This window comes from Engraulis encrasicolus, chromosome 2 (assembly GCF_034702125.1).
Source record: "Engraulis encrasicolus isolate BLACKSEA-1 chromosome 2, IST_EnEncr_1.0, whole genome shotgun sequence".
Lineage (NCBI taxonomy): Eukaryota > Metazoa > Chordata > Actinopteri > Clupeiformes > Engraulidae > Engraulis > Engraulis encrasicolus.
The window spans coordinates 46527664-46545503 of NC_085858.1; the positions used below are offsets into that span (position 1 = coordinate 46527664).

At 45.1% G+C, this 17840-nt stretch overlaps 3 protein-coding genes across 5 annotated transcripts; 2 read left to right on the top strand and 1 right to left on the bottom strand.

The window, feature by feature from the left end:
• Positions 1-364: 364 nt before the first annotated feature.
• Positions 365-7425, top strand: LOC134439722 (cytochrome c oxidase subunit 6A, mitochondrial). 2 transcript variants are annotated; one of them, XM_063189630.1, is made up of 4 exons: positions 365-485; positions 2435-2512; positions 4117-4262; positions 7146-7425. In XM_063189630.1, exons 2-4 carry the CDS (start codon positions 2440-2442, stop codon positions 7236-7238), a joined length of 312 nt encoding a protein of 103 aa, XP_063045700.1. In that variant the 5' UTR covers positions 365-485; positions 2435-2439; the 3' UTR covers positions 7239-7425. The 2 variants fall into 2 exon arrangements, with proteins under 2 accessions (XP_063045700.1, XP_063045710.1); XM_063189640.1 differs by having other exon boundaries at positions 369-479.
• An 874-nt stretch (positions 7426-8299) lies between these two features.
• On the bottom strand, positions 8300-15678 carry armc5 (armadillo repeat containing 5). Of its 2 annotated transcripts, XM_063189594.1 has the most exons (8): positions 15563-15678; positions 14752-15474; positions 14051-14081; positions 13823-13933; positions 12643-13645; positions 11487-12346; positions 10979-11111; positions 8300-10602 (listed from the first exon to the last, which is right to left on the bottom strand). In XM_063189594.1, exons 2-8 carry the CDS (start codon positions 15157-15159, stop codon positions 9120-9122), a joined length of 4029 nt encoding a protein of 1342 aa, XP_063045664.1. In that variant the 5' UTR covers positions 15160-15474; positions 15563-15678; the 3' UTR covers positions 8300-9119. The 2 variants fall into 2 exon arrangements, with proteins under 2 accessions (XP_063045664.1, XP_063045659.1); XM_063189589.1 differs by having other exon boundaries at positions 14752-15678.
• On the top strand, positions 15679-17300 carry si:dkey-66i24.7 (uncharacterized). Its single transcript, XM_063189620.1, has 2 exons — positions 15679-16213; positions 16639-17300. Exons 1-2 carry the CDS (start codon positions 16111-16113, stop codon positions 17295-17297), a joined length of 762 nt encoding a protein of 253 aa, XP_063045690.1. The 5' UTR covers positions 15679-16110; the 3' UTR covers positions 17298-17300.
• Positions 17301-17840: the final 540 nt, after the last annotated feature.

A 17840-nucleotide genomic window follows, 5' to 3' on the forward strand; every position in this document is an offset into this window, starting at 1 on the left:
AGCAACACACCTAAACCCTCCTTGAAGATCTATACCATTCACTGTGTTTAAAGCATGTGTTAAGCAAAGTGTTAAAAATGAATGGACACATGGAAATAATAATAGTAATATAAAATATTAAAACAAAAGTGACATATTCCACCCTCTGTAGGTTCAACATACGCATGTCACCAGTTGTCCTATATGAAGTAGCATACACCCCACAGCTAGAATGACAGCAAATGTCAGGCAACAGGCTAGTCTACTCTACATGTTCTGCCCTGTCCTCCTCTCTAGCTGAGCCTCCATCACCCGTTTGCCTCCATACTTGACCAAATATAAACTTCATGTTTCTTGGCAGACAGACAAACTGCCAAGGGGAGGAGCTTTGTAGTTCAGGCCAGGACAGACTGAAGGACAAACAGACGAAGGTGCGAAGAGAAGAGAGACTCGCTGGATTGATTTCATTTTAAAGATATATAGAAGACCAACGACAGAGGGTAGGTGTAAGTACAGTATTATATTTCATATGCATTATTAATGACATTTTTTGAAACTAAAGGCTGTGCCTTTGAGGTTCTTTGCCCTACAGTACTGTAGCCTACCTCTACAGACTGACATATTTTACTAATTAAAACAGTTGTCATTTCAGGGACAACATTATTGTTAACAGCATATTCATGTCAAAATATAGATATAGCCTTATGCTTTCTCATACCTTGAGCTTTCAAAGTTCTTAGGCCTCTTTTGATATACTGGTCAGAGGAAGGACATGTGGTTGGGCCTGCATTTAAAATGCAGGGCTTGATCGACTTTAATAGAACCAAAGTTGCAATGGCTCTTTAATGTGTTTGGCAGTTAATAATGCTCGACGATAAGAAACATTTCCCCTACATTCACAGTGCCTTGCATCATAGTCTTGTGGTGTGAGTGTAAGGTCATGTTTACAAAGATTTCAGTTCTCGTGGCAGAGAACTCCGGAGCATGCTCTTAGGTCAAAGTGAAACACAATGACCTTATGTAAAAATACCAGTTCATAGTGATTAGTCATAATGGAACTCAGACATTTTTGTAGATATTGTTCATATAGGCCTATATATCTGTATGTAATGTGGATGTGGGCTTATAAAAGCATTTGTTTATATTGGACTGTTGGACTTCCCTCACTTCCTTACTGTACATATACAGTAAATGCATTATAAATCAGGAAGTGCAATGTGTTATATTGGGCTGTTTTCCTCTTGTCCATTAGTCCTTCGGTTAAATCTACTGCCATACAGTGTTTACTCACACTATGTATGAACAATATTAATTTACCTTCATGCAAGACTGATAGAAATGAATGTTTTGTACTACATCACAGGGGTCAATGATTGCTGTAAACCCGCAGTGAAAACAAGTTTAGTCCACAACATCACCAATGTGCAATTAATTAAGGTCACCTGGCTGCAGCCTTACTCTAGCTAAACAGCCTTAATCAGTCAGACTTAACAAATAAAACTCTTGTTGTGCTGAAGGAGACACAAGCGGTCTGGCCAGCCAGACAGTGGCCTGGTCACGGCCGTAATCTCCTCCTGTAAATAAAGAGAGGATAATAGCCTTGATATTACTGTAATAAGGAGGATGCTGCGCTCTGTAGCCTCTTTGGTGCTCATGGTTCAGGACCTACAGGATCAGAGGGGAAAAGGGGCTGAGGCTGGGTGAGAGTGATACCTGTGTAATACACAGTGTGTATAGCCTGTATTTCCCTGAAAACTGTATGTGCTGCTGATATTATCCTTGCTTGTAAGTTGCTTTGGATAAAAACATCTGCTAAATGTAATATTATGGAAAGCAAATCATCTATGACTGTCGTGAAAAACACTAGCCTACTGTACATAAAACCCTTATATATTTATTGTTTGGCTATTACGCCTTAATTATTCAGATAGGGCAGTGAAAGAGACAGCAATTAAGTGGGGGGAGGGAGATGGGGAAGGATCAGGAGACAACCTCAGGGTCGTAATTGAACCCGGGTCCCCGGCCTGATGGTACTGCACACATTAGCCCACTAAGCCATGGGTGCGTTCCAATATGCGACCTTGTGTCCTCCACTTGTCCTTGTGGCCTCGTACCAGGAAGTAATACGTCGTGATGACATCACTGACAACAGCATTAAACAGTGTATTTCAATATCTCGCAAAAGCTCAATTGTAAAGTCATTTTCTCATTTGCAAACCGGATGGTAAATGAAGAATAGTCCCCCAAAAATTGTTGTGGCTAGACTGACAGCAGGGAAACTTAATTGTTTTCTCCACGGAGGCAGGGCATCAGCCAAACGTGAGGCCACAAGCCCAAGTGGAGGACACAAGGTCGCTTATTGGAATGCACACAGTGTCACCCCTTAGCAGTGCACTACTGTATGTAAAAGGGGAGTATTGTTATGAATGTGCTGTCATGTCTCCTTGCTCTGCAGGAAGCATGGCCTCATCATCCGCACGTGTGCTGGCCAGCAGAGCCTTCGCCGCTGCCTCGTCCCATGGAGAACAAGCAAGTTAGTGCCAACTCTCATAGAGTTACAGTATATAGCCTAGATCAGTAGTCCCATGGAGAACAAGCAAGTTAGTGCCAACTCTCATAGAGTTACAGTATATAGCCTAGATCAGTAGTCCCATGGAGAACAAGCAAGTTAGTGCCAACTCTCATAGAGTTACAGTATACTGTATAGCCTAGATCAGTAGTCCCATGGAGAACAAGCAAGTTAGTGCCAACTCTCATAGAGTTACAGTATACTGTATAGCCTAGATCAGTAGTCCCATGGAGAACAAGCAAGTTAGTGCCAACTCTCATAGAGTTACAGTATACTGTATAGCCTAGATCAGTAGTCCCATGGAGAACAAGCAAGTTAGTGCCAACTCTCATAGACTTACAGTATATAGCCTAGATCAGTAGTCCCATGGAGAACAAGCAAGTTAGTGCCAACTCTCATAGACTTACAGTATATATAGCCTAGATCAGTAGTCCCATGGAGAACAAGCAAGTTAGTGCCAACTCTCATAGACTTACAGTATATAGCCTAGATCAGTAGTCCCATGGAGAACAAGCAAGTTAGTGCCAACTCTCATAGAGTTACAGTATACTGTATAGCCTAGATCAGTAGTCCCATGGAGAACAAGCAAGTTAGTGCCAACTCTCATAGAGTTACAGTATATAGCCTAGATCAGTAGTCCCATGGAGAACAAGCAAGTTAGTGCCAACTCTCATAGAGTTACAGTATATAGCCTAGATCAGTAGTCCCATGGAGAACAAGCAAGTTAGTGCCAACTCTCATAGAGTTACAGTATATAGCCTAGATCACTGGTTCTCAACTCTCTAACTCTAACTCTCATAGACTTACAGTATATAGCCTAGATCAGTGGTGCTCAACGGGGGTGGTACAACCCTCCAGGGGACGTTGGGAAGCCCTAGGGGGGCGTTGAGAAGGATACAGTTGAGAGGGGGCTGTGCTTTGTTTTCATTGGGTGCAGTAGTCCATTTCATTATTTTAATAGTAAGGAGGGCGTTGTCAGGCTTATGATGAAGTCAAGGGGGAGTTGGGAGGCTTATGATGAGGTATAGGGGGCGTTTGATCAAAAAACGTTGAGAACCACTGACCTAGATCAATGGTTCTTAACCTGTGGTTGTAGCCGAAATGATTATACTGGTGAATGTTAGGCCTACAGAATCCCAAGAGCAATTTTTTTTATTATTATTATTATTATTATTTTTAAGTTTAAGAACCATTGGCCTAGATGTGGTCCTTTTCAAACAATGGAGGGATAGAATAATAAAAAAAACATTATTTTTTCCCCTGTAGTGAATTCAAAATATGCTTTACCATTGGCAGCACAAAGTGATGAATTCATACATTTTTTTAATGTTTTTTTTAACCATTTTTAAAATAAAATAATCTTTTATGTTTTAATGCATTTCTCTGCTATGATATATTCAAATTTACTGTATGTAGGCCTACTTTGGTATGTCCTGTCGTTTTGTCTCATTTGTACGTGATGGTTGGTTGGTAAACAACTGATTGTCAATACTGTAGGAATAGCTGCACTCGCATATACTGTACATACAGTGAGCTACACCAACCTACTGTATCTCCATCCGTTGCAGCAAAACTCTGGAAGATCCTGTCATTCACTGTGGCTCTGCCCGGTGTGGCTGTGTGCATGGTCAACGCCTACTTAAAAGCGGTGGAGCACGCAAAGCACGATAGGGCCGAGTTTATACCCTATCCTCACCTGCGCATCCGCACCAAGGTAGGTCATAACCAGGGTTGCGACTTAACCATCAGCCACCAAATAGGGCCTAGTTACCCACCTACCTATGACAGGTGAAGAATTTCTCACAAATTCTAAAACTGATGTCTTAAGTCTACATGATGAGTCCTGTAACAGTGACTGAAACTGACTGCAACCACTGGAAGTGGATGCACGAAAATTCTGAAAGAAATTTACATTGACAGCAGTGCCTGATCAGAGTGGACATCAGTTTTAAAGGTGATAAAAAAATAAATGATGTCTGTAAATTCTATTATTCTATTTCTATTATTCTCAACACTGCTGTTGATTGTTTTTATTTTTGCCACACGCACCGATGTGTTTCAACTCGAGTTGAAACGCGTCGGTGCGTGTGGCAAAAATAAAAACCCAACAGCAGTGTTACCTCGGGAGGACCCTCCTTTACTTTGAAGTTTAAGATGCCCCATTTCCCTTACCTGATTGAGACCCAAGAAAGCGCTCCCTCATCTATCTTTAAAAAAAAAAAAAAATCTGTGTATACATTGTATTGGGGACACCCTGTCCCTGCACCATGTAGTATTATTTACTGCTGTGCCTTAATCAGAGAAGTTCCAATTAGAGAACATACTGTACATCGGCATACCAAATTCCCACAGCATACTTAAAGGTGCACTGTGTGATATTTTTAGTAGTTTATTTCCAGAATTCATGTTGCTAATTTACAACTGTTACCACCACCATCAATTTCTAAGTATTCATTATGAGTAGGAAAACCGCACTTTTCATACATCTCCTCCATGTCTGCCATTTTGAATTTCCAGAAATAGACATTTTTAGATGCACAACTTACTGTACTTTGGTCATACTAGTAAATGTTAGTTTATTACTTGGTAAATTATTCATGAAAAGACAAAATTTGGCAAAAGGCAGTGCCGTTTCAATGAGCAACATAGTTGCAATACCTACTTTGGCCACAGTGCATACAGTATATCACGAAAGTGAATACACCCCTCACAGTTTTGCAGATTTGTGAGTATATCTTTTCATAGGAAAGCATTGCAGAAATTTCACTAGGACACAATGATTAGTGACCTTTTAACAACATATTTAACCGCTTAAATTTCTTGTTCACTCAGAAAAAAACAAAATACAGCCATGAATGTTTGAACATGTACTCACAAAAGTGAGTACACCCCAGATTAAAATCCGGTAGAGAAGGGGCTGTGTTTGCACAAATCGTCTCGAAATGAAACAAAATGAAAAGGGATGAAAAGGGAGGTCATCAGTGTGCGTTTCAATCTTTCTTTGCATTTAACTTTTACATTTTGAGTCTGCATCTGGTTTAAATAGATTGGTGTGAGATTTGAATGCAATCCTATGGAGAATAACAGGGTCTGCTTCAGTAGTCACAGTGCATGTTGACATGCATGTTTCTTTTAGGTGTATTTCAGATTACTAATGTTGACAGCATTCATGCATCCCCAAACCATGTCAGTCCCACTGCCATGCTTGGCTTTTGATAGGATACACTTTTTTTTGTAAAACTCACTTGTTTACCACCACACATGCTTGACACCATCTAAAGTATATTTGTTTATCTTGGTCTCTTCAGATCACACGACATGGTTCCAGTGATCCATATGCTTGGTCTGTTCATCTCTCTTGAGACCAAGATAAACAAATTTGCTTTAGATGGTGTCAAGCATGTGTGGTGGTAAACAAGCGAGTTTTACAAAAAAGGTGTATACTCTCAATAGCCAAGCATGGTAGTGGGACTGACATGGTTTATGGATGCATGAATGCTGTCAACATTGGTAATCTGAAATACACCTAAAAGAAACATGCATGTCATTATGCACTGTGACTACTGAAGCAGATCATGATATTCTCCATAGGATTGCATTCAAATCTCACACCAATCTATTTAAGCCAGATGCAGACTCAAAATGTAAAAGTTCAATGCAAAGAAAGATTGAAACGCACACTGATGACCTCCCCTTTCATCCCTTTTCATTTCATTTCATTTCGAGACGATTCGAGCCAACACAGCCCCTTCTCTACCAGATTTTAATCTGGGGTGTACTCACTTTTGTGAGTACATGTTCAAACATTAATGGCTGTATTTTGTTTTTTTCTGAGTGAACAAGAAATGTAAGCGGTTAAATATGTTGTTAAAAGGTCACTAATCATTGTGTCAAAACGAAATTTCTGTAATGCTTTCCTATGAAAAGATATACTCAAAAATCTGCAAGACTGTGAGGGGTGTATTCACTTTCGTGAGATACTGTACTTAATCACAATACAGAGATTAAAACATCGGCTAGATCATAGCAAACAAGACAACAAGAACGTTTTTTTTAGTTCTCAAACAGATTGAGGGTTTTAGGCCAGATGTTGTTGGGGGAAATATTAGAGAGGAGGAGAATATTAAAAGTGCAATTTTAACGGAATATGAGAATGATTTCCATAGAGCAGGGGTGGGGAACTTAATGTCTCTCGAGGGCCGCTTACGGCCCTTGAGGCTGTTTTATCCGGCCCCCGATATAATCTTAATGTTATGCAGCTTCACATGAAATATGACATGTTTGGTAAAGGAATGTTAGAAATTACATTTGCAATACAATTAAGTTATATTTCAGGGGATCTAGAAAAGGTGGGGTCTGTTTTAAAGGTAGCTGCCTTCAATATAGGCCCGAAGAGCAGAGGGAAACCCTGGTTTATGTTCATAGTATGGCCCTTGGAGGACTTTTACGGCCCTTTGAGGACTTTGAAGTGGCCCCTCGAATGAAAAAGGTTCCCCACCCCTGCCATAGAGGACTGGGGTTCAGGGACAGGATAGGCCCATGCAGTCTATCCATTCTTTACTTGTAACTGGTTTGTTGTCTTCGTTTTCTCTTGCAGAAATTCCCCTGGGGTGATGGCAACCACTCGCTCATCCACAACGGTCACGTCAACGCTCTCCCAGACGGCTATGAGGGTGGTCACGACCACTAGTCACAGCGGCGCCCTCTGCTGTCGACCTCCGACCTCATGTTCACTCCTACCTTACGAGCTACACTTCCATAGCTCCCTATGACATGGGCTCAGGGGCCGAACACAGACATCACAACAACTGCAACAACTACAACAACAACAAAACATGACACAATAAATAAATCCTTCCATTTTTTTTTCCAAAGTACTCAACACTGTGTCATTTTCTTCAGGATGCAACTTTGTTTCTGGATATCACTGATACAGTAATGATGATGAAGGACTGATGATGATTGATGATTACCTGAGCTCTAAGGAAAACCATTGTTACAAATAAAAAAAAGGCGGTGCCATTCAGTGCAGCTTTCTTTTAGGACTATGGAACAGTGCCAAGTCAAAATATTAAATACAGTGTATATGTGCACCAATGACGTACATCGGCGATGTGGGTCTTTTAACTTGGATTCGAGTCACAAATTGATGACCAAATCACAAATTGAGACTTGATATTAGGAATGCCTTGTGACTTGACTTATACACTATAGACTTTACTTGACAGTTTAAGCTTACAATGCCATGCCAAGTCTAAATATATTATATTCCATTTTATTGCATTTGTATGTTGCATATTGCATGACAAACAAGTTATTTGCCCTTAACCAAGTACCAGTAGATCTATTTTTGGTTGGAGCGTGACGGGCCATGGGGACATGCATGGCAGTGTGGAGAGGTAACGAATTTATAACCAAAAGTAGTTGTCAAAATTGTGGGTAGAATACATGGTGACTTGTTAAGGACTTGGTAAAAAAAAAAAAGACTTGGACTTAACTTGGCCAGATGATTCTTAACTTGTCACTAGACTTGCACTTGAGACTTACTGTATGTACATTTGACTTGCAAAATATTGACTTGGTCCCATCTCTAACGTATAATATTAGTAACTTAGTATACGTCATTGGTACACATACGCACATTTCACACACTATTTACCTGTGCACCGCAGTAACGGGTAAAATGGGCACGTCAAAAATGGGCACGATTGCATTTGTGATCCACTGCAAAAAAACCTGAAAACTGTCAAATGGCATGTTTGTGTGCGGTTTATTCAGATTTTTCACTGTCACATCTCATTATACACTATACATCTCTATAAGGTCTCTTCTATACAGTATGTACATTTCTAGCAGGATTTAAGAGAGAGGCTGGTGGACAGATCATCTATGTGCTTGTTGGGGTAAGGGATCGGGCAATCTATGGCAACCATGTATGACACCGAAGAACGAAACTAATCTGCATGTGACAGAGGAGAGCTAATTCAGCAGACATCAATTACTCAATTTGGCTCACTTGGCCAAAACATATTAACTTGGCATAATCTTGACACCTCTTTTACATATTTACAAAAAATACTTACAAAATGAGTACAAAATTAAAAAGCAAGTACAAAGGCAATCCTGTTGAACTGATTTTTTGTTTTGTTTTTAGGAAAACATATCGACACATATCAGTTCAGACCAATGCCTTTTCAAAATCAAACGGTGGCCAAAGAGAGCACCTTAGCTTATATGGCCACATCGACAGTATAGTATATAACAATGGGCTGTTGACACTAGGAAGATCAGAAAGATGCTCTGGCCAAAATTAAAAGCTGATGACAAAAATGCAGGAAAAACACAAACTAAATAAATCATTGTGGAATTGGCAAGAAAAAAAAGGTAAACAAAGATATTCCATCGTGGCAATGATTTTTTTAGGAATGACACCGAGATAATACAATAACAACAACAAATGGGTCAATGACGGAGGGCGAGAAAAGAAAAATCAGAACCTTTAATTTCTCTTAACTCCCATCTTGTGGTGTCCTGCAGCTAACAGATGAACTTCCATCCCATTTCATCCCTTTTAACTAAGTGCTGTGGCTGCTAGCTGCAGCAGGTCCTGTTTCAAGTCTTCCCGACTGTCTGCATCCTTGGACAGCTGTAGCAGGCATTCGGCGGCCTGGGCCGGTGGAAGACAGGAAGCTAGTGATCCGCGACATGCCCCGTGCCCCTGTGGACGCAGCAAGACGGCCAGACACGCTTTACCCAGCCTGGGGTAGTTGTAGCGCTGGGAGAACCAGTACATCTGTGGTAGCAGACGGGCCAGTGACGAACAGCGTTCCTCCGATGCCTCGTCTGCAGATACCCTTGGGATATCCTGCGAGGACGACGACTTTAGGGGTGTTTGGCGAAGCAGCTGCTGCTGCTCGCCATCTTTGCTGCTCGCGACCTTAGGGTCCTGGGGTTTGGTGGTCTTGGAGGTTGACTTTGGTCCTGACGCCAAAGGAGTCTTTAGCACCTTGCTGGGCTGCTGCAGCGGCCTGGGCACACCGTCCCGTTTCACTGTCTTCCTGCTGCTGCCGTCGTCGGGTAAAACAGAAGACTTGGGCAACCTCTGAGGTAAGGATGCTGCTGCTGCTGCTGCTGCTGAAGAGTTGATCAAGGCCGCGCAGGAGCGGAGCAAGGCCACGCACATGTGCTCTGCATCTCTCTGCAAACCGGTCACCAAGAAGCGGCACGCACCCACCATCCCCTCCGACAGAGCGCTCTTCTGGAAGTCTGAAGTAGTGACCCAGCCCTTTGGCTTGAACAGAGACTCCAAAAAGCTACAGCGTGCTGGTGCGGCAGCAGCAGCAGTAGCATCTTCCTCCGATGTGCCCTGTGTCTTCAGCTCTGCCCCGTTGTCTCCGGCGTCCACGCGGCAGCCATGCAGGTAATGCAGCACGGGCAACAGCACGCCGTAGTGCACGTCCCTGATGGGAATGGCCTGGCCGTCTTGGCAGCGCTGAGCCTCTCCGAACCCTCCAGTCAGCAGAGCTCGGAAGTACTCGGACCCCCCGTCCCCCGACTCCTCCTCCCCACCCTCCAGAGCTGCCCTGCAGGCAGGGACCTGGCTGCCGTCGTCCAGACGGAGGAAGATGTCGTGGGTGGCGTCGGTGTACGAGCAGCTGCTGGCGGACCGGCACGGCTTCTTTGGCGATGGGGGCGCATCACTTCCCGTGTCCTTAGCAGGAGCTACGATGCTAGCGGTGGAACACGCGGCGGTATCTGTCATGGGCTGGGGTGGTGGCTCCGCGCTGCTGACTCTCTTCTGGTCCAGCTCCGTCTTGCCGTGAGCCAGCAGACTGGAGAGGCAGCCAATGAGGAGAGAGGTGTAGAGGGAGTGGAGTCTGGATGATGTCACTTCCTGTTGCGGAGGGCAGAGCCAACTGGACAGGAAGTTGTGGCACTTCTCCGCACGGCTGCTGTTGTCTTCCTCCTTACCGTCGTCGGTACAGAGGAGGGGATCCAGAGCATGCACCAGGCCGCCGTTGTCAAGCAAGAGCTTCTTCAACAGGACTTTGTTACTGTAAGAGGAAGACGTGCTTCAATGTCATTATCGCACCACAAATACATTAGTATAATGTCTGTAACCAGCGCTAATAGGTTAGGTCTAGTGTTATGAAAATCGCTCTCCTTAATGAAGGCCCTCGATCACTTACTAACAAATCTATTTTAGGAATATTATTGCTGTGCGTGTATGTGTGTGTGTTTGTGAGAGAGAGCATTTTGTCATGTGAACCCTGTGCGATTGGCGGCCTCTTGGCAGCCTCCAGAGCTGGTGTGGGAATGTGTATTTGACAGCACTTTTAATCAACTGTATCGTTGTGATATTGTGCTATATGAATAAAAACATTGGATTGAATGATAGATTAAAGACATATTGAGATAATTTTCACATACCTGCAAATAAGAGGTAATGAGAGAGCACAGAACATTCGGTCCACTTCAACACCAGACAGCATGATATGGGACAGCACCCCGGTGCCAAAGCCCGCTTCGCACTGAACTCGCAAGTTACTCAGCAAGCCAAGACCTGAGGAAGCGAAAAAAGAAAGAGCAGCTGCTGATGAGCGAAATTATTGTTATGAAATACTATATCAAACACTAAATTGAAACACATTGAATGGTTCCCAAGGAAAATAGGGAGCAAATCAGCTAACAATTCACAACATCTGGTGTCAATTATAGAGGCAAACTCAGAGAAAAAAACTGCACACACGAAGGCAGGGCCAATGACAGCTTTGGCCGGGCCCAGGATAAAGTCATCTGAAAGGGCCCCCACCCAATAAATACAATGTAATGGGAACCCAACTGTGCCCCCCTCACTCCCTGGGCCTGGGAGATCTGACCCCTTTTTCCTCAACTGTCTGGTTCCCTGCCCCAAAGGTGAATGAAACCACCAACTCACCTAGCCTCCTGACTTTGGCCTTCACACGGTCAGTCTGCCTGTCCTTTCCGCGCCTGGCTGCGACTCCGCCGCTGGCGCTGCGCAGACACAGGTCGTGGCGTATGAGGGCCACGGCCCCGGTCCGCAGCAGCGCCTGCAGGCAGTTGGGGTTGCAGCTGAGGCGGCTGAGCATGCGGAAGCAGCGTCCGCTGGGGTCCCGGTGCTGCGTCAGGTAGTAGAGCAGGCCCGAGAGCACGCCCGCATTCACCAGCGCCGCGCTGGGGTCAGAAGCGTGCGAGAAGCGCGACAGCAGCAGCAGCACGGGCGACTCGGGGGCCCACGGCTCCGGGTGGTAGGGGTGCTGGTAGACGGGGGTCTTGGACATCACCGGCGGGGCCTCCAGAGACACCATGCTGGAGCAGGAGGAGGTGGTGGAGGAGGAGGAGAGGGTGGAAAGAGAGGAGGATGATGTGGAATAACCAGAGGAGGAAGATGAAGAGGAGGACACTCTGGGTCTTTTCTTGGGTGGCGAGCAGATCTTGGAAGGGCTGGTGGGTTTGGGAACAATGCACAGGGGTGGGCTTTGGGGGGCGGAGGGAGACGTGGGCATGTTTCTCTGTGTGGAATGTGGAGCGAGCTGGCTCAGAGGGGACAGAGGGGCCAGCCTGGATGAGGCCACAGTGTTGGGCTGAGCGACTGCTGAGTTTGGCGACGGACACGTGGCAAACGAGGAGGCTGCATCTAGGACTGAGAGAGTGGGTGAGGAGGACGCCACGGAGGGGGACGAGGCGTGGGAACTACCACAGTCGCTCTCCACACCGGCGGAAGACTCCAGAAGGTCTCCCTCAGAAGATATCAAACCCTCCGACACCAGCCAGGACCTGGACGTAACAAAAGAGGTGAACAAGTGTAAATTAACAAAGCAGGGTCTGTGGCAATCAAACCTTCGTACATGATAATAAAAAATGTGTGCAAGATGACTGCACTAACTTTGAACAATGTGAAATGTATTATTTTTTAGGACAATGTTTTTTTGGAACATTGTTCCACTAGGGTCAAAGAATTTTACTGACTCTGCATGCGTATTTTTGTTATCAGGCATCACTTGCCTTCATAACACTACATAATGTTAACAACATGATCATTTTTTAAAAATACATCCCACTCAGTGTCTTACTTCAAGCTTAGAAAACTGGACGACCCAGCCCCTTGTTCCTTTCCAACATCATCCTTCCTGTTCCCATCAGGGTGCGGAAAGTCAAAGGACTCGTAGCCTGCTGGAGACATCAGGTCACTGGCTGCGGAGGGGCTGAGCTCTGCCTTAGTCACAGTCTCCTCCCCTTTAGCGTGCTCCACCAGTCGCGCCACCAGAAGTGGAATCAGCCCCAGATCCTGCAGGTGCTCCAATGCCGACTCGTCATAGACAAAATCTACACAGGCCAGGATGGCCAATCGCGTGAGGGGATGGTTTTGATGGGCGGCCAGGAAGCCAATCAGGACCTCCAGTCCGCCGCTCTCCTTGACTTTGACCCGATTCACCGCTTCCTTGCAGCACAAGCACAGAGCCCTGAGAAAGATGGCCGTCCTGGGTACTCCCGGGTCCCTCTTCACCTCCTCGGTGAACTTCTGAACGGCCCCAAGGGAGCCCACGAGCGGCCTGAGGCAGCCCTGAGTGCACAGGTTGGCCAAGGTCTTCAGCGTCAGCTCTTCAAGGGCCTTGGTATCCTCCTCTTCCTCCTCCTCCTCCTCTTCCTTCTCCTCCTCCTCTTCCCCCTCCCTCTCCTTTGAAGCCGCAATAAGGACCCCTAGATGAGCCAGCGCCCCCGACCGCGACATCTCCCGGGCGCACTCCGCAGTGCAGCCCCGGGTGAGGTCGTGGAGGGCGCGCAGAGAGGCCCGTCGCAGGCCCAGCGGCAGCTCTGGAGACAGGAGTGGAGCCAGCCCTTGCAGAGCTCCGTGGGAGAGCAGCGAGAGGCGGTGGGCGGGGGTGTCTGCCAAGTAGAGGAGGGCACGGGCGGCCGACTGGGCACACTCCAGCTTGGCAGGGGATGGCAGGGCGGGCGGAGAAGGGGAGGAGGGGTTGGGAGAGGAGGGTGAGGGTGAGGGTGAGGAAGAGGAGGGGGAGGGGGAGGAGGGTGGAGGTGACAGAGACAGGCAGAGGAGAAGTGGAGGTATTCCGCCTGCCAGAGACAATAAGGTGATATTACAGAACGTTAAAATGATACAGGAAACACATATCCTGCTTTTAAAATGCAACAGCTAAGCAATAAAAAGGAACAGAACGAGTATGGAATTACAACGGCATAGACCCTTTGCAGGAAACAGCAAAAAGTTACTTTTTTTTTTTTTAAACTGACCAGCAGAATGAACCAAAGCTGAACCCTCGGGATCCATAGCAAGGTTGCCTAATGCCCGAGCAGCTCGATTCCTCAAGGTCTCCACAGACACATGTTTCTTCATGATGTCCACTGTAGTGACAGAAGAAAAATACGGTAAGTAAACAAGCAACAAACCAAAACAATCACAAAAACATTCCTTGTTCGAAACATTTGGTAGTTAATTATTCATGAAAACAATGAACTTACCTAGCACAGACACTCCTTCTAGTTTTCTGACCTTCAGAACAAAAACACAAAGTATAAGTTACTCAGAACTGCATTGCAAAGTGTGTTTAATTGAAAAGCAAGCCTCATCAGGCCATGCAAGGTTGTGAATACACAACATTAGATAATTTTCAAACTATTGCCCAAAAATGCCTGTCATTGTTCTTATTTTGCAATTTGCTTTTTTTGTCATACTCAAAAGCATCAACCAGCAATCCTGCAAGAGCAGCAGTTACAGGGTTCCCACTCTAATTCAGATATAAAATTCCATGATTTTCCATGACTTTCCAGACCCAAAACACAGAATTTCCATGACCACTTCCGTAAAAAGAAATAACGTTAAGTTTTAAAAAGAGTAAACTTATATCTTCACCCATAGAGCCGACGCAGAGCCACCGCCAGACTAAAGAGCTTATTGCATCCTAGAATGTTTCACATACAGCGAAAAAACCAAACGCTTTCTGTCTAAGCGTTGTAGTATAACCAGCAAGAAACAAATGTTATACATGGAACAAAAAAGGTTTTTGCTTCTACACAACTGTTAGGAAAATTCCATGATAGTGCATGACTGTGCATGCAAAAATGGTAAAATTCCATGACTGGAATTTTTTTTAATGAAATTCCATGATGTTCCAGATATTCCATGACCCGTGGGAACCTTGAGTCATGAGTGCTTTGCTCACCTCTCTCCTTGCATCTCTCTCCGTGCAGCAGTTGGCCAGAATGCTGAGGGCCAGGTCCAGGGTTTTCCTCGATGTGTCAGATCTTCTTAGGACGCTGAGAAGTGGCGGCAAACCCCCCTGAACTCTGTACCGGCTTATCCTGCTGTTGCCCCCTTTGATGTGCTGTGTCCGGATAGCCACGAGAGCTCGCCACTGGCTGGCCTGAAGCTTCTTCTGATTGTCATTGGTCTTGTCCCTACCATCACAATGTTTCAGCTCTGTCTGTTGGGTGCCACTGATCTGATTGTTGGCTGCAAGTGACACTTTGGACAACTGGGAAATGCACCATGTCAAAGAAGACTCTGGGAGGGCTGACTGCCCATCTTTGATACTAATTTTAGAGTTTTTTAAATGGCCATGTGTGGCCATGACAACACTGCCCCACCACACTTAGTATATGACAGGGGTGGCCTGAGCAAGATATGTGGGTATTTGGAAATATGTGGATACCCAGAGAACATTCAGACTTCCATCAAATATTTTTTAAATTATATCTTGGTTTTCCTTCTTAACAAATACAAATAACTATTTTCAGCTCATGTGAAGAAGGCACTAACCTGCAGAAGAAAAACTACACTCACCATCATTACAAACAGGATAGCTACAACCTGGCAACGCCTCTATGGAGAGTTCCTGGGAGTTGTAGTTTTTAACCCCTCGCTCGCTTTCGGAATTACGTCGGGCCTGCGAAAAAAGTACGTCTGTTCTATGTTTAACTGGATATATGACTTCAATCTTTCATCATATATGTGTATCTAATACTTTTCCTAACCGTAAGATCGTATTTTTATCTACTCAGCCTTCCTCCATTCGAAATTTATATAATCAAGCAAACGCCATAATCTTGGCATAGCACAGACGCCATCTTTAGCACAGCAACAAACAGGGCGGCGTCATAGGAGGCGTTGGAGGAAAGGGGGAGCGTATGAAATCTGAAGGGTAAAGGTTGACCTGTGGTTCTTGTAGTTCTTTTTTATAAACCATTGTGTCGACTTTCATATAGAAGGGCATCCTCCAGACTACTATTCCAAGCATGCCAAAGTCCCCTGTTCTCACACGCCGTGCAAGTTGGGATTGCAGTTTTCTCTCAGGGTGTGCTTACTCATTTGTAGTAATACAGTACTACAATCCCCACTGAACGACGTGGTTATTCTCTGAGAAATCGCGGCGCAAGGCCAAACTGGAGGTTGTTGTTATAATCATCGGTTTTGTAGATGCGGCTGAGTAATTCATCGCTGCCAAAGTAGAGTTGTTTAAATCGTCGATTATATTTGTTGATATTTCAAGTTATTTGTGAAAGAGTCACACTTGTCACACAAGATGGAGGAGGTAATCGAAACAACGGATGCAGAAAGTGTTGAAGTTGAAGTCGAGGAGAGCACGACCACGCTGACCACTTTTGAGCCTGAAAAATCGAAAGGAGGTAACGTGAGCAAAGTCTGTTCAAGTAATCGAATCCACCAGTAGCACATTGATTGCACGCGAAGAGGGAACGATGAACGCGAATCATCAGGATTGCATAGGCTATGACCCAAATGTAATCTATTTCATTTTAGAACATACTTGAAGATGTAGTTTTAGCTTTAGTAGACAATTTAGCACAATTGTATACATACGTGTATTCATTGTAATTCAGTGAATAATAATGATAATAAATAATAATAACAACAACAATAATAATACATTAAAATAAATGTGTGTGTGTGAGATGCATATATAATTTTTCCTGAGGGGAAGAAAATGCCAGCAGATGATCATGTCATTACTAAATATATAACCTTTATTTGCAATTTCATGACAGAACACTTCATCACCTAAGTAATCCCTCTTCTCTCTGCCAACTCCTAGAGTTTGTCTGGACCCTGCAAGCAACATGGCAGCTTGTCAACACGCGCCTGGAAATGGAGCCCGAATTTGACCAGCCCGTGTGCAAAAAGAAGAAGCTCTGGGAGACGGTGGCCGAGAGGGTCACGGCGAAGCTCCAGGCCGCCGGCAGCCTGGACGTGGCCGTGAAGGCCTACGAGTGCGACCTGAAGTGGAGGAACATGCTGGCCACCTACCGCAAGAACACCGAGCGCGCCGTGCGCCTGGGGGTGCAGAGCATCCACTGGGAGTTCTTCCGGGTCATGCACAACGTGCTGGGCAAGAGCAGGGAGGACATGGAGGCCCAGCGCAAGGCCAAACTCAACGGCACCAAACTGGGCAAGGCTATCGCCAGCAAACGCTTCACCCCTATCCTGCCTATCCCCTCCATAACCACAGCAGCGGCGCCCACGCTGACCGCAGCGGCGGCCCCTTCCATAGCAGCCACACATATTATGGCCCCCAAGCCCCCGCAGCAAAACCAGGATGTGCTGCACCTCTACCTGGAGCTACAGGAGAGGAAGATGAATATGTGGGCTCAGCAGAAGGCCCTGGAGGAGAGGAAGATTGAGGCCATCAACAACCTGGCACGTGCCATCGCCAGCCTGGCACAGGACAACAGTGCTCAGCTGCCAAAAGAGTAAGAAAGAAGAGTCCACACATAAACAGTGATGGGCAAAATGGATTTATTATTTACAATCTTGGGCCATATATTCCAAATGACCTTGCTTTACCTGTCCAACTCAACCAGGTGATCATCCAAACAATCAATCAATCACCTGGCTGAATTGGACAGGTAAAAAACCAAGTCATTTGGAAAATGTGGCTCTGGATTGTAACTAGTGAATCATTGCAAACAAGTGATCCAGGGAAAGAGCCAGTGTGTTGACCCTGGAATTGACATTTTAGTTTTCAGTCAATTTAAGAGAATGTTTTACCTCATCACAAAAGTTTCCCAAAATGAGCCGATGCGGAGCAGTTTTTCTCGATAATGAATTGTGTCAGGAATATGTGCCTACTTCGGAGCTGAAGAGTGTCACGAAAGACAATATTTTAGTTATTCTGCAAAACACCTCAATACAAAGACTGATGTCTGGACCTCAGTGTGTCTGAATATTGAAATGTATTGAAAAGGGAGATGTCTTGCTGGTACTTACAGCAGATGTTAATAAGTATGGCTTGATGTG